This window comes from Melospiza melodia, chromosome 3, assembly GCF_035770615.1.
Source record: "Melospiza melodia melodia isolate bMelMel2 chromosome 3, bMelMel2.pri, whole genome shotgun sequence".
Taxonomy (NCBI): Eukaryota; Metazoa; Chordata; class Aves; order Passeriformes; family Passerellidae; genus Melospiza; species Melospiza melodia.
The window spans coordinates 9,198,099-9,214,102 of NC_086196.1; the positions used below are offsets into that span (position 1 = coordinate 9,198,099).

The 16,004-nt window shown below is 36.9% G+C and overlaps 1 protein-coding gene across 17 annotated transcripts in view; it reads right to left on the reverse strand.

Moving 5' to 3' along the window:
- Nucleotides 1-16,004, reverse strand: part of MYT1L (myelin transcription factor 1 like) — a 307,327-nt gene that overhangs the window by 120,114 nt on the left and 171,209 nt on the right. For all 17 annotated transcript variants that reach the window (XM_063150775.1, XM_063150776.1, XM_063150774.1 and 14 more), the window contains exons 3-5: nt 9,630-9,684; nt 9,414-9,447; nt 9,052-9,114 (exon numbers count right to left, since the gene is read on the reverse strand). In XM_063150775.1, the coding sequence (XP_063006845.1) occupies nt 9,052-9,114; nt 9,414-9,447; nt 9,630-9,684 (152 nt within the window). The remainder of the gene's footprint in view (nt 1-9,051; nt 9,115-9,413; nt 9,448-9,629; nt 9,685-16,004) is intronic.

Here is a 16,004-nt window from a genome sequence, read left to right on the forward strand (position 1 = left end):
GCTGGACACACAACAAGAGAGCACTGATGAGAGTGCATCCTTTGGACTTAAGGCCGAAGTTGAATGCATGCCAGCTTTTAGCTCTAGCCTTTTTTTCCAAACATCCATTCCCCATTCATCAAGTGAGATTTTCTCCTAGAGACATTAGGAGGGTGAAAAACAGCAGCAGGTGTATATCTTTGGTTAATTTCTTCCACAAGAATCAGCTGAATAGAAAGTATTCATCCACTACTTGTGCATCTAATTCAGTGGCCTGTCCACTGCTTTAAATAAAAGCTGTGATGGTAGAGAAATTTGCCCCAGTCACAGGGAATTGAAGGTAAAAAACCTTTTTTTTTTTTTTTAATGACTGTTATTGGCATTTAAAGCCAATCATATCCTGTCCTATCTCAGTATATTTTATAGTATTTCCAATTTTATCATAATTCATGGATTTGAGACACAGCCCTAATTTCAATCACAGGAGTATTTTCTCTTAGGCATTAAACCCCTGCCACACTCTTCCATGGGTACTTACAGCATGACACTACTAGTTCTTGCAAATAACAAAAGAACACTAGGTTCTGCTATCCCTTTGCATGCCACCAGTAAGCTTTAGGATTTCCTAGGGAAGGTGATTCAGGTGAATAGCCAGATAACCAACTTTGTAGGTCCAGTCACCTGGTTAAAGTTATCACTGTTTACAGTGTCCTAGGCTGTAGAGTGCTGAGGATGTCCTCAGGAGCTATCTATCCCCTGGGCACTTTCAATTTTGTGGAAGTATTTATTTAGATTTATTATTGCCATCAAAAATGCTCAGGACTACCTCTCCTTCCCCTGTCCTGAGCTGACACCACTAGAAGCAGTACTTCATATCAACCACTAATAAGAAGTGATGCCTTTGAAAGGGCTGTCTCAACTTATTGAAAAACCTCAGCAGAAGTCTTTAAAGACAAATCATGGTGTATTTTTAGGCCTCCTTCATATTTGAGTTGGTTTTTTATGTTTTTCACTTTCTTTTGCTAGCTCAGGTAGTATCTGAGGTGCTTGATCTCATAAAATATGAAAATCTGAAATAAAAGATAGCTATAATTTTATTTATTTATTACATATATGATTTATCCTACTTCCTTTTTGATGATTCTAGCAGAGTTCAGATAATTTTCACTGAGATGGAGGAAAAAAGAGCAGGGAAACCCTGTTCTGATAAGCATGGGTGCCACTTACAGATAGAACATTTTCAAACCCATGTGTTATTTGTGTTTATGTGGACAGTGGAGCAAGAAATAAGATGGGTTCCCTGTCCATCCAGCTGCCAGTATTCACCAGTAAATTCTCCTGTCTCTAAAGCACTGACTCAGGATGCTCCAATGCACAGGCCATTTTTCAACACACAGTAGCTATGGCTGCTGCTCAGAACTGCTGGAAGGAGTATGTAGGCAGATCCATAGTACTCTAAAGTCAGTGCATTACCTTGCTTGTGGATTTTCTGGTTTAGTCTTAAGGTTAAAAACTGTCACTGTATTTTCACTTGACCATATATTAATAAAAAGATTTTCCTAAATACCTCCAGCTTTTCAAACCTCAGAATCAATATTTTTAAAGAAATAATGTAGAAATAATTGACAAATTATGACATCAGGAAACTAAACTAGATTCTAAATATAAAATTGTCCTATCATGACAAATCAGTTAATTTTGCTCTAGGATCCAGAAAAACAATTTGATCAAAAAACACTGAAAAAAGTTAGACTACTCCGACATCAAGGACCATTCAACAGATCTTTATTTAAATATCAGATAAACATCAGAGCCAGACTTTTGTCTTTTTACTACATTTGCAATAATCTCCCATACATGCTTCTGTCTTTACCACATGCCTAAAATTTGCTGGCTGTTTACAAATGGGGAAACAGAGGCATAGTCAGATGAAATGTCTTGACTACCATGTGCTAATCAACTCTGTAGATACTCTTTTCCACAATGAAAAGCACGAGTTATTCAACCTCAAATGATTTATTTCTCTCCTAAGAGAACACAATGTACTCAGCAAACCTACCAGGCCAACCAAATAAATTTCCCATAGGCAAAGGGAAAATGTGTACAGCTCCTTCCACGATCTTGCTGGGGAAATTATATCCCCAGTACTACTGGATATTTTGTTCTTTTGTTTTGTTTTTTAATTTTCTTTCTGATACTTTCTGCATGGTCTTAATTTATTTTGTGGCTGACAGGGACATCTCCAGACAGATACGCCCACAGAAACCCCCATGGCTGCAAGGGGACTGCTGCATGAGAAATATACTCAGCACCTTCCATTTGAAAGAAAAGGAGCATATAATCTCAGCAACACACAAGCCAGGGCACCCACTGCAGAAAGTACATCCTAAATCTGATGTTTGCTGCTGCTGCACAGTTGGGTCAGCACTCTCCATGCTCCTGCCCCTGATTTACTCCATTTCCCTTGCCTTTATGAGGCTAGCACTACTAGTACTTGCAGGCCCTGCAACTTGTTGCCACTTCAACAGCTACTCCCAGTCCAGATGGTGGTAGGACTAATTGAGTGTGGTTCCTTTGTGCAGTGACCTCTACACAATAGCCACTAGCATGCAGAGCCTCACACCAATTGCTAGCTGCAATTGATAGCTGCTCGATGGTTTAGACCAAGCTTTGTACCTTTCTAATCATTAGTCAACCATCAGACAAAGGATTTATTGCTGAATCCAGACAGCAGCCAATACAGACCTCTAATACATTATGGATTCTCTGTCAGCACAATTATTTATTGTTTGCAGTGTTCTGTTTGAAAATCCCCATGCTCTTGCACTTATTTACTTGCTTGCTTATATCTCTTTAGCTGGATTTAACAAAGCAATGAAGCTCCATCTATTAACATTTTTTATAAACCCTGAACGGTGAATTACTTCATACAAAATATATTTATAATATTATTCTTGGTATTTATCACGGTCTTTAGCAAATATTGCTGTTAAAGAAAATTGAATTAAATTTCACAGACAGCGTCAGAATATTTCCTCAGGTAAGTATGCAGCGAATGATTTTATCATTAAAAACACTATAATAAAGGTTGACTATCAGCTGAGAGATAAAGGAATACACATTTCTCTGTACTTCCAGCATCCTGTGGGATTTTTCACAGTATCATGAAAGCAAGCAACAGTAAGGACCTCACTGTTCTGTGGTTAGGCTTTAGCACAAAAGCATCAGTGGACCTCTGGTTCTGCACAGCATGCAACCATGCTCTGCCATCAAATTAATGTTAAAATATGTATGTCCTAGCTTCTGATTTATAGTATCTTTGACAAATAGTAAAAAGGACAGGCATGCCATAAAGTTTATGGATAGGGTGATGGCATGCACAATGATGTCTCATAAAGAATAAAGGGGGAAAAGTTATTTATTCTTGTGATTCAAGAGCTAAAATACAGATAGACTGGCTGCGTGCACAGAATTTTTCATAAATATCCCACAGTGCACCCTGTTGTACAGCAGCCATACATTAATTAGAGCATTCAGCAGACACTGCAATGTGTTACACTCACCCAAGTGAATCTTCATTTTTCACAAGCAGGGCCTTACTAATTAAAATCAGCTTTGCAATTAAATGTGGAAAATTGAGTTAAACTTTGAAGCGTGGTTTAGAAAAAATGTATTTATTTTTAGGGTATTTTATTTTGATGCAAATGAATTCTCCATCAAAGTGAGACCAGCAAAAGGAAGGTATGAGGATTTCTCTTTTTTGTATTATAGATGCTTCTCTCGGTTGCAAGTTGCAATGCTCCACTATCTCTCTGGCAGTACCTGGCCCTGTTCCAATGCTTTTAGTGAGTGCTATCTGTCAAGGCATGAATAATACAGCCCCTAGGCTGTCGGCAGAATCCAAATGAGGCATACATCAGGAAGCAAGCACTCGACTTTAGCTCCAGAACATGCTCCTGTGAAGACAGGCAATTATTCACCCACGGCTGCAGCCATGGCAATCAAACTGGTGGGTGAAAAGGTATATGGAATGAAAAAATTTGAATAAGAAATATGGCACAACAAGGCACAGAAATTCAATAATTTTCTAATAACAGAGAGATATTTGAGCCTTTTAATTTCAAAGTTTGGGGGCCTGCAGTATTTAACTCGTTCTGTTAGAATATGGAGACTAAAATACAGTATATAATGCCAAGGCAATACAGTGGTACTGGTTTTGTTTTTTCCTAATCAAAATAGCAATGCTAAACTCTAAGGTATTTATAAATTCAAATTGTTATATGAAGTGACAAATCTCATGCCTAAAAATTAAAAGATAGTCAAAATAATTCTAACTGTATCATGTAATAAACCAGAGACAGCCTAGTAAAACAATAAAAAACTGGCATTATCATGAAATTTGGAAGAAAATTAAAATGCAATGTATTCTATAAAGTTAGGGACAATTTATACTTTACAGATATGCACATCGTTTTATGATTCCTCTTTGGTTTTGAGACTAGCCTTTTTTTTTTGCAAGACATTGTGTCAGTAATTAATGAAATCCTTTACAAATAAAATATGACCTGAAGAAAGGGCATGAAAAATTCCCTGGCAGATGAAATGTTTAAGTTGGTTTATTTAATCTGAATTCTTATTTTCAGCAATCAAACAGAAATTAATGATATAGTAAAAGCTATATCAGTATTTCCATTTTAAATATGAAGGGTTTATTATTTGGTCTTAACATTCTTCACTGATATTTTATGCAAATTTTTTCAGACCACAATTGGTTTGCTTTCACTTCTATACAATGGCTGTATCTATTTTCAAATATACACTCTTGTAAGCCCTAGAAGAATCTAAATGAATCCATGGCACTATACATAGTGCCATGCTACCACCTTAAGATTTTTTTAAGTCTCATATTTGTTAGAATATTATGTTAGAATATATGTTATATGTAGAATATTATTTGTTAGATTGTTATGTTAGAAATGTGGCAGTTAGCAAGTGATGAATCCATTACAGATCTAATTGCTTTTGTTACTTGAGAAAAAAAACAACTATTTTGTTAAGAAGCTTTAAAATAAGTGACTGCAATCAGCATTTTTTAATGGAATCTAGTTAGGATTTTTATGATGAGTCTATATACCTACTTATATGGCAAATCATTGGCACCTATTTGGTACATGACACTGTTTTATGAAGGTGCTACATAGAGAGCAACAAAGTAAAATGCAATATTTCTGGAACCATCATTCACATCTACTCAGTAAGTAACACAGTTTGCACTCAATTACTCCAGAGTAACAAAGGGATTTGCACCTGCAGAACAGACCAGAAACTGGACTCACTTTTACTTTGTATTTTTATACATAGAATGTGATTCCTGTTGCCTCTGAAGTTGATTAATGAAACTGGCAAAGTTTCTTCTAATTGCAGTGAAAGAACACTTGAATCTATGCTCTTCTTCAGATGCTTAGTCAAAAGGCATCCTGAAAACACAGTTGTGGGAACACCCTCCTGGTCTGGTTAGAGTCACTGCTCTATATACAGATGGATTATTCACAGCTGAAAGTATGCAAGGATCTGGAACAAGCTTGTTGTTCAAAATCAATTCACAGTACTGAAGGTATAAGAGCAGTGCTCATTGTTATGCTGCTATGCACAATGGGCCTGAACAGCTACCAAGGGACTAAAACAACCTGCATCTGAGGCATGGCCCAGGAGATGCTCTGATTTTCATCCTAACATTTGAATTCTTCTCTTGTCTCCACCACTATCTGAACATATTTATGGCTTTTTTTTTTTTTTTAATTTATATCTTGCATTCAGATCTTTCACAACCTTTGTTTTCTTTTTGTTTTTCGGTTCATTTGGCCTCAGGCGCTTTGAAACATAAACAACAGGTACTGAAGTTCTTCTATCTGTGTAAACTCTAACCTCATGCTGTGTGTCATGGACAGCACAAGAGGGTCCATGTTAGCTTCAGGTTTCCAGGTATTACTAAAACACAAACACAAAAAAAAGAGTCTGCTCCAGTAAGGCAGGGACACTATCCAACTTTGGGCACTCCCCAGCGCCCAGCTGGGATGTTAATTCTTCTGACCTTTCCATGCAGCCACTGGACAGAGGTGCTTTCACCACACTAATTTTAGAGATCCCAGCATTCTGCCCTAAAGTGCCCTTTAGAGAAACTTGTTCATCTAAGCTGTCTATTAGCATGTCCAGCCAACAAACCAACATCAGGCACTGAACTTAAGACCCAGGAGGAAGCTACCAACCAAGTCATGTAAGGTTTTTCTTCCCTTCCAACTAAGATTTGACACAAAGAAAAACATCAAGGAGATGGAAATGATACAACAAGCTCTTACCACTGTTACACTACCTAGTTCCAGTCCCATGTTTTTATACACCTCAAAACATCACTGGCATATAAAGTCTGTTTGTTCCCTTAGTAAACCTACATTGAAGCTCTTTCCTAATTAAAAATATAACCAAGGAAAAAACCTGTGGTAAAATCCTCCTTTAACTTTTATCTAATATTTTATCACCTGAACAACATTTCATCCCCTGAATCTATCCGAAAATGTGAAAGGATCTGTTTATTTCAGTTCAAGCTTAATGTCCTACCTGAAGATGAGTTTTCACATTCTCAAAGATAAAATAACAATAATAACTAAAAAAACCCTAAAAATCAGCAAACCAACCAACTCCCCCCCCAAAAAAAACCCACTGGAATTCCAGAGACTTCAAGACATTTTAGAAGAAATATCATTTTGGAGCGCTCTTACTACATCTAGTGGAAGCAAATGCATTTCATTCCTAATAATGAGCTGGTCTGATATCATGAATGAAAAGGTCTTAACCTCATTAAAATGCTCTGTAGGTCTAAACGGAATTGTTAGGCATCAGCTGAGATATGCAATTCCCTGAACACATCAAATTTTTAAGACAGTCTGATTTCCTTGGAAGAAATGTTTGAGGGTCTTTCCCACCCATATAGCAAAACAGAAAAAGAGGAAAATTCCTTCAAATTCTTTCAAAAAGGTAAATGTAGTAGGTGTTGGTTGTGAATAAATAGTGCTTCTCTTCTAGAAAACAGAAATTTTAGATAAAGGTACATTGTAAACCTCAACAAAGAACTCTGTGTTTTTACATTAAATAGCACATATATTGGTTAAATATATTTTGATTAGTGGATTGGCAATCATGGTGACAAGAAAACATAAAAGCCTAACAAATTCTTTTGTAGAAAAAAAAAGGAATTTTTGATGTATTTCCAATTTTTATTCTTATCGCATCTGCCCAAAATTTCATTTAATTAACAGTTCTGAGATTCAGTCTGTTCGTGTACTGACATACCAGAATCATGTCAAGAAAGCAAAATATGGAATTAACATCTCAAAACTGCATGTAATCTTTTCAAACCTCACATTCATTGCTTCCTCTTTCCCCAAAAGGGTGATCTTACACAAACACAGACACTAACTCTAACACAAAGTTAGAGCAATTCAGAAAAAAAGTCAGAATTTTTTAAGCTAAAGAGTTTCTTTCTGTATGTTTTTGATATCTGCATAGAAATTACATGAAGTGTAAGGAAATGTATGTACCTATAATCTTGTAACTAGAAAGGCCATTATAATCATATCCCTTAACTGCTTACAGGTCATGGAATTTCTGAGGAAAAAAAAGGATTGAGTGCCATTTTTTAATTACTTGTGAGGCTTGCATTTCCATAAAGAAAACAGACAAAAGAAAACCATGGTTTGAAATGAGAAGTCACAACTGAATTTAAAAATAATTATTTTGGATACTTTTCCTAAATCAGTGTTCCAATCTAACCAAAGCCTTCAAATAGTAACAGAAATGTTATTGCTCTTATGAATGAAGAAAAGATTAAGAAAATAAATGTGAATAATTATTTTATGATTTATACAGTTTAAATGTAATTCAAAGTAATTCTAGTATCACTGTTCTTGGTCTAATGTCGAAAGTGTTTTCTGGACTTGTCCCTAAGCTTCATTCACTGATAAGAAAAAGGAACATGAGTGGACTGAGTGGCACTCTCCAGTATCTTTTCATATTTCAAATGAATGCCTTAACCCCAAATATATCATATCAATTTAATTCCAAGACCCCATATGCCCATTTCATACAGTAATCAGATTTGGTGTGAGATATCTACTCTTATAAATACCACAAGTGCTTTATAAGCTGAAAAATCAAGAATGAAAAAAACCCTAGTTTCAGGATAATTTAACACTGGTTTGAACACTTCCCTCATTTCAGAAAAGAGATGGCCTAACCATCAGCCATTTTATCTCCTACAACATGCTGCTGTATAAAATATGTCAAATGAAATGCACAGCAATGAGAAAAAAATACATGTATTCTAGAGCTGTTAAATTTTAAAAATATTGCACAAAAAATTCATGGACAAATGATTCAGGAAAGGAATGGTGTTTAGACAGATGTACAACACAACTGAACACTGACCTTGCAGACACAGAAATGTAAAGATTGAGGTTTAAATTAATTTGAAGCACATGCAGTATGTGTAACATATGCTACCTTGTATACTATTAATCATAAACAGCTGGATTTTTTTTTAAAGGAGATGTCTCCACATTTCATAGTCTAGAAACTGAAGTAATGGTATTTATAATACAGTATAACATTTGAACCCTGAAGTCTTATTATCATTGATTTGCCTTAAGCTTTGCTTTGAATCTAACCTGATCATTGAACTTAAAATGCTCAGAAACTCTTTTTCATTCAGCTATGAAACACATTCAATAACATGAACATGAGTGCCAAAAGATAAGTGGGGCCAAATTTTAATTTGCAACATATAAGCAAGAGAACTGTATGAAAAAATTGAGAGAAGATTGACAATAATAGCAAGTCTCCTCAGCAAAAATGTGAGTTAAATTTTGTGACATTCAGAAAGAAAACATAGCCCTGACTCTAAATGGCTTCTAGAATATGTAACTGCTAATTTTTATCATTGTTTGGTTTATCAAGGTCATGGCAGATAACTTGTTTACCAAATCGCTTCACTAAATTATGAAAAATTACAGATATTACCTTCTGTGTCTTGCATATTTGCCACTAACATGACCACTGCCATCACAGCCAGGCGTGGGACAGCTGCAAAAGAGAGAATTAATTATATAGGTGTTGGTGTGCTGCAGAAAGATTATACTAAAAGCAGGCAGACTAGGTATTACAGAGATGGAGGGCAACCAAGACAGAAAGAGAAATCAAATAACTGAAGGGGAAAAAAAAGAGGGGATGCTTTTTATTAGCAAGTCTCGAGGGAATTAATTTCATCAGTGCAGCAGGGCATGAGCAAACCACCAATGAACTTGAAAGTGCATTATACCCATTAAAAGGCATGAATTTTCTAAATTGCTAATGGGGATACATTTTACACTCAGAGCACTAACCTGAACAGCTCTTGTATGGCTGGTTCCACGGGAACTGCAGAGAGATGGAAAACATATAAAAATTTATCATCTATTACAAGTACCCCTCTTCTACAGAAAATTACCAGAAAGGTTGTGTAAAAGCAAGGGTCAGAATGAATCGTGCAAAGAGATTCTGGAGGATGAAGGTCACCCTGAGCAGGGGCCTTGAGTGATTTACTGAAGCAAGAGACATACCTCGAACACCTTTGGAGCGTGTGCGATGGCGCTTCTCGTCTGCATCCACCTCCATCTGGGAATAGATTAGCAGGCAGTCAATGTTCTTATCCTGCATGCACAGACTATCAATGCACACACTGATACAGTCTCTCACACGATTTATTGACACTATTTTAATTCCATTTTATCCTGCAAGGGAAAGTTCTCCTTACAGGGGATTTTTAGGATCTTTGTGTTCATGTAAAAACAGAAAATGCAGTAATTTATGCTTTAAACAGTTTCTGTGCCCTGCTTTCATAGCAAATTGTGTGCAACTAAGCACTGTTTCCTCTTTTCAAGGGGATGTTTCTGACATAAACCCTTCATTACTCCCAAATATTCCAAAACAAGGATTCGATAGATTTCTACATAATTTAAAACTAAAGTCAAGGGGTCACACACCACAGGTTGTTTTCTAACCAAAGCCTTTACAGTGGGAAATAGAGGAAGTAATAATGACTGAAAAGGAGATGAAGATTCACCATTAGACCTTCAAATATTTCATGTTATTTAATATGGCATTACATATCTTTGGCATTCAATATCTTTGCCAGCATGTTTCATAGTTTAGTTGTGTATTTCAAGTTTGAGGAATGGGCTCATTTGCTACATGACTAGATCTTTATCTTCATTTTACAATCAGCTCGCCAATCCAGTGTAGTTTTCTGTGCTGTAATAAATACATAGAAATCTTACATGTTTACCAGACAGGGCAACCCTACAGATTAGATCTTTGAAAGTATCACCATCACTGACTTATAGTAATTAATGTAGGGCCACATAGTTTCTTCTGATTTTACATGCACAATTGTCACCAGATTTTAAAAGGTAAACTAAATAGGCCAGGCTAGAGTTCAGGATTTTGTTCAACAGAAGCAAATTGCACTGAACTATGTTGAGAGACTGAGTCAGGGAAAATATATGCAGTATTTGTGTCACCAGCTCCTTTGGCTGTAGAAGAACAAGATAGCAAGATGGATCTCCAGTGCTTCATACATAGTGATGATACTGTAAAGGTCAGGAAGCACAGAAATAGACCATGGAGCTCTAGTTCCCCCAGGGGAAAAAAATCAATCACCTCCTTTACAGCAATATCCTTGGATTGATATCTGGTAAGAATGTCATATATCTCATGCAAAAACATGGAAAAGGGTCCAAGTGACTTGCAGCTAACCCTTTAATCACCTAACTTTCTTTGGTCAGTACCTTAACACAAACAATTTGGGAAGTAACTAGGAAAGAACAAATCAAGGAGTGTTTTTAAAGAGCTCTCTCAACATGTAACAGCAGGAGGAAAGAATCACCTCAACAAAATTTGTAGGTGGCAGGGATTTGGTAAAAAGAAAGTGTCACTCTCACAAGATTCTTTGCTACTGATGTAGTTCTGTTTCTCAGCAGTCATCATCTGATTCCTGGTAGTGTGCTATATTCCACACTAAAGGGGTAATTTAAATAGATTGATATTATGAAAGCTAATAGAGCACCAGACACTTTTAGGGGGCTTCAGGTCAGTCTTCTGCATAACTTTGAATGGGTTTAATTTTAAAATTAAGAATTTCATTTTCATATTAATTTAATATTTAGCTGAATGCAGATACATTTGGAGCATAAGCTTCCATCTTCATCAACCAATCACGCTCTCTGAGATCCCACAAGGTATTCCATCAAACCCTCAACTGCCAGTCCAGAAAAGTATGGAAAAGTACAGACCTATCCTTTTTTGTATCTACAACCCTGTGCAGAAGTTTCAGGCATCCTCTGGCATCAGAAATGTCACTAACTGCCTATGCTTAGACAACTGAATTTACCCCCAGGTTAATGCAGCCACTGGAGCCTGAGGACCAACTCCTCTGATCAGCTCCATGAAGCTACTCCAGCTGGATAAAATCAGTCTCTAGGCACCTCTGTCTCTGCTGTCTAGCTCTCCATCATCTATTGCATGAGACACTGGGCATGCCTGTAGATATCTCCTATAGGCACCTAAACTGAATCTTAAACATTACCCACTCACAGTATCTATCCTACACCTTGAGTTCACATCCTAGCCAGTTTCTTAGCTCCAATGACTTGAGAGGCATTTGAAGCTTTTAAAGCTAACATATCAAAGCACATAACAGCATCTTTGGAATATAAAAACTATTTACTACATGAAAATATTCTTTTCCTGTTGCTAATAAGAAAACAGTGCACTGTATTATTTTATAAGTCTTGAATGTGTAAGGACTTGACAGGAGACCAGAAGTGAAGTTACTTGATCTTCAGGCTAGTATGTTTTTAAAATGTTTGAAAAACATTATCTAGCCTCATTTGTCAATACTGAAAAACCTGCTGAAAGAACTATTATGATCTTAACCTGGAAATGCTGCCCCAGTTATTATGATAGTTTGTGTACATTTATAAGGGACAAACTACAAAACAGATTTATCTGTCTTTCTAAACCAAAGTAAGCACTTCAAAAACACTGAGGGTAGTATAGTACACTTTTAACTATACTGACAATCACAGAAGAAATCACGAAGCTGGAAAAGTCCCTGTAAGATCCACACAATCTATATCCAGAAGCAGGTCAAAGAAATAAAAACATTATAAAAGCTGCTGGCACACAATGCAATTATAAATTTTGTTGTGCATCCTACCTAGTTTGCTGCTACTCCAGAAAAGCACAAATTGACTTGCCATTTTTGTGACCTAGATGCCCTCTCATATATGCCAATGCGAGTCTTGGATGCTCTAGGACACATCAAATAATGATAGATGCCTATATTTAGTCAATTGAATTTTGCTTTACCTTGATATTTATATGCTTGCTTACAGATCTTTGTCAGTCATATCAAAACTTCAGCCTTCATTTCTCCATGAATTACATGCTGGATGCTGGGAGTAAGCTACTTCCTGTAATTTAATTCTAGCAAGATTTGCATTGGTTCTGCAAAAGTACAGTCATCTGGCAGCCTACCATTGTCAGTCCTCAGAGGCACCCCTGGCACTTCCATGGCCAGGAACATAATTCTGATACCGAGACCATCAATCTCACACAAACATGGACTTCCTCACCCCTTTCACATGCAGCAAAAGGAAATGCAGACTTTGGTCTCACAAGGAGTCCTCCTTAGTAGTTCTACTTCATTCATGACCTCTAAATTACAGCTCTGTAGCTCAGCTCTTACTTAGTCTCTGTTCCAGAAAAAAACTTGTGGACATGGAGGACATGCTGGCTAGGGTTAGTCTTAGCCTGGCATCTAATATTACATATCAAAGCAAAGAGAAAGGCATCAGGAATAGGGAGAGAAGAAAATGTTAACATTTCTTCAAAGAGAAGCTCTAGAAATGAAAATGGAAAGCTGATTAGAGTGGAGTATCTCTCCTACAAGAAAAAGCTGAAAGAATTTTGTTTGCTAAGTCTGGAGAAGAGAAGGCTTCAGGGTAACCTAACTGTGGCCTTCCAGTACCTGAATGGAGCCAACAAGAAAGATGGAGAGGGACATTTTACAAAGGGTATGTAGTGACAGGCTAAGGGAGAATGGTTTCAACCTCAGAGTAGGTTTAGAATGAGTATCAGGAAGATATTCCATGAAGGCAGTGAGACACTGGGAGGAAGAGGCTGTCCAGAGAAGCTGTGTATGTCCATCCCCATCAGTGTTCAAGGCCAGGTTGAGCAAGCTCTGAGCAACCAGGTCTAGTGGAATATTCCCTGCAAAATCAGGGAGGTTGGAACTAGATGATCTTTAAGGTCCCCTTCTACCCAGGCCATTCTGTGATTCTACAATCCTCAATTCCCAGACAGAAAAGATAAAAGAGGTCTAGGTAGAAATTAAATCTGTAAATTAGAATTTAAAAGAACCAAATTATTGAATGCGTCTTACTTAGGAGAATGGGCCGGGAGAGGTAGATCTGGGAACTCTGTATCACCATTATATGCATTCATGTTACCAAAGATTTAGAGAAACAGGACATGAACAGCTATAGCTCTCTCACAAATAAATCACAAGATGCTATACTAAATACAAATTTTCTGAGTAAAACAAAAAAAAAAAATCTGCGTGGTCACCTGCATGCAGGCAATAAGACTTGTTACATCTTACTGTACAGAATCTTATAACAGTAACTACTACTACACACACAGAAACACAAGGTGCTTTTAAATTGTCAGTATTTGAAAGCTGGAAATAATAATAAGACAAAATGGGAAGAAGACAATCTTATAAAATGACTACAGTTGGGAGCAGGTGAAAGTATTTCATTAAATGTTAAAAACAGAAAAGGTACATAGTCTTAAGAGAAGAATTCGTTAATAAAAGAGATTTGATGATTATTATAATTATTTGAAAATGTAGTAATAGTAATTAACAAGAAAATTTTTTTAAAAGAGATATTTGTCAATATTTTTCATTTAAAAATCAAAGTCTCAGACAACATTTATCCCCCCAAAATAAACATAGGCTAATAGGTCTTCAATACATTGCTGTTACTTGGGGAATGAGAAAAAAACTGAAAAAAAAATATTCTGAAAAAATTTTATTTGGAACTTTTAAAATTAACCTTTACTAATTGCTGAGGAGATGGTGAGGCTGACTAAGTTAATATTCCTGGTGCTGACCCTTAGTATTGTCATACAAAAGCAATATGGGATACAAGATGATGACCTAATTAGCACCAGTCAACACATCATCATGGAAAATCTGTAATCAAAAACACTTGACACTGCTCTTTGAGAAAACTCTAAAAGTTGTCAGTAAAAGGTAGCTATGCTAGGATATCATATCCTTAGAAACCTTTGAAACATTTTGCTTTCTCTTGCTGAGCCTTCAGACAGTAAGTGCTTCCTAGAATCAACATATTTATCACAGTTAGCAAATATTTCTCCAGAAAAGAAAAATCTGCATTAAAATATTTTTCCAGAAAAATTATTTTGTATAAAAGTCATTTTTATACAAAACTATTTGTAAAAACAAACAAAAATATATATTTAACAAGACCCTTTCTATTATAATGCCACAGGCATAAATTTACCCCTACAATATTCAGTATCTCCATCAGTACTCTGGAAAATGTTACGCTACTGAAACATGCAAATAATAGAGAAATTAACAGAATGATAAACTATGTTGAAGACAGGCCAATTAGCTATGGTGGCCTGTGTCATTTGGCAGATTTGATCCATCTGAAGAACATGGTTCCAGGCTCCTGCATGTATGCACAACACTTGTGGGCCATGCTTGACAGACATTAGATCACAGCCTGCCAGTCAGTAACAGTGAAGTGGACCTGGACAATCAGATGAGCAACAACCAACTTCTGCACTGCTGCAGCTGAAGAGCAGAATGTGATCTGTAGCTGCTCAACCCTTAAGGCTGCATTAATCTTCCAGAAAACCACTGAATTATTCAGATACGATCAGTAACTTCTAAGAACACAGAGCAAGTTTTCAACGGGACCTTATCTGTTAGCTTGCTGGACAACCTGTTGGAGTCCTCAGTATTTTAAAGGATTGAAGGCTTTGAGTCTCACCATAGAGCTACCTGAACTCCTAGAAGTTTTGCAACCAGCACCACTCTCCCTGTCTCTAGATACAGTCACATATCTACCATTTGGACTTTCTCTCATGTAAATGATCAAGAGATTTGGCCTCCTTTCCAGGACAAATTGTGATTTTTGCTCCCTTGAGGGGAAGTAGGTCAGCATTTTCTTCCCCTGAGGACAGGTACTCCTGAAAATTATTCTTCCAGTTAAAATTCGGAAGGTATTTCTAGATAGAGGCATGGTGACTGCAAAGTTCAGTCCCAAGTTCCTAAATTTCCAAGTCAGCCAACACTTTCTTAGTGAATTATTATGGTTTCTCTCTAGATATGATGTATCAGAAGTCTAGAAAGCCACAACAGAGATAAGGGCCTTAGATCTGGACTTCCAAAATTCTTCTTTCCTAGGTTATTTGCCTTACTTGTATTTCTTCAAATCCAAAAATTTGATTCTCAAACTTTCAAAAGATGTCCAGTTTTTACTGAGGCAAAGCATTCACTGTCTATCCTGTAGAAAAGTTCTGGGCTCCTCAGGATGAGACAGACATGGAGCACCTGGAGAGTGTCCAAAGGAAGACAACAAAAATAATTAAGGGACTGGAGCATCTCTCTTGCTCAGGAAGGCTGAGGGAGCTGGGCCTGTTCAGCCTCCAGAAGAGATGGCTGAGAGGGGACCTCATCAATGTCTGTCACTATCTGAAGGGAGGGTGTCAGAGGATGTTTACAGGCTCTGGTCAGTTGTGCCCAGCAATAGGACAAGACTTAGCGATGCTCAGGAAGTTCCACCTGAACTTGAGGAAGAACTTCTTTACTGTGGGGGTGACTGAGAACTGGAACA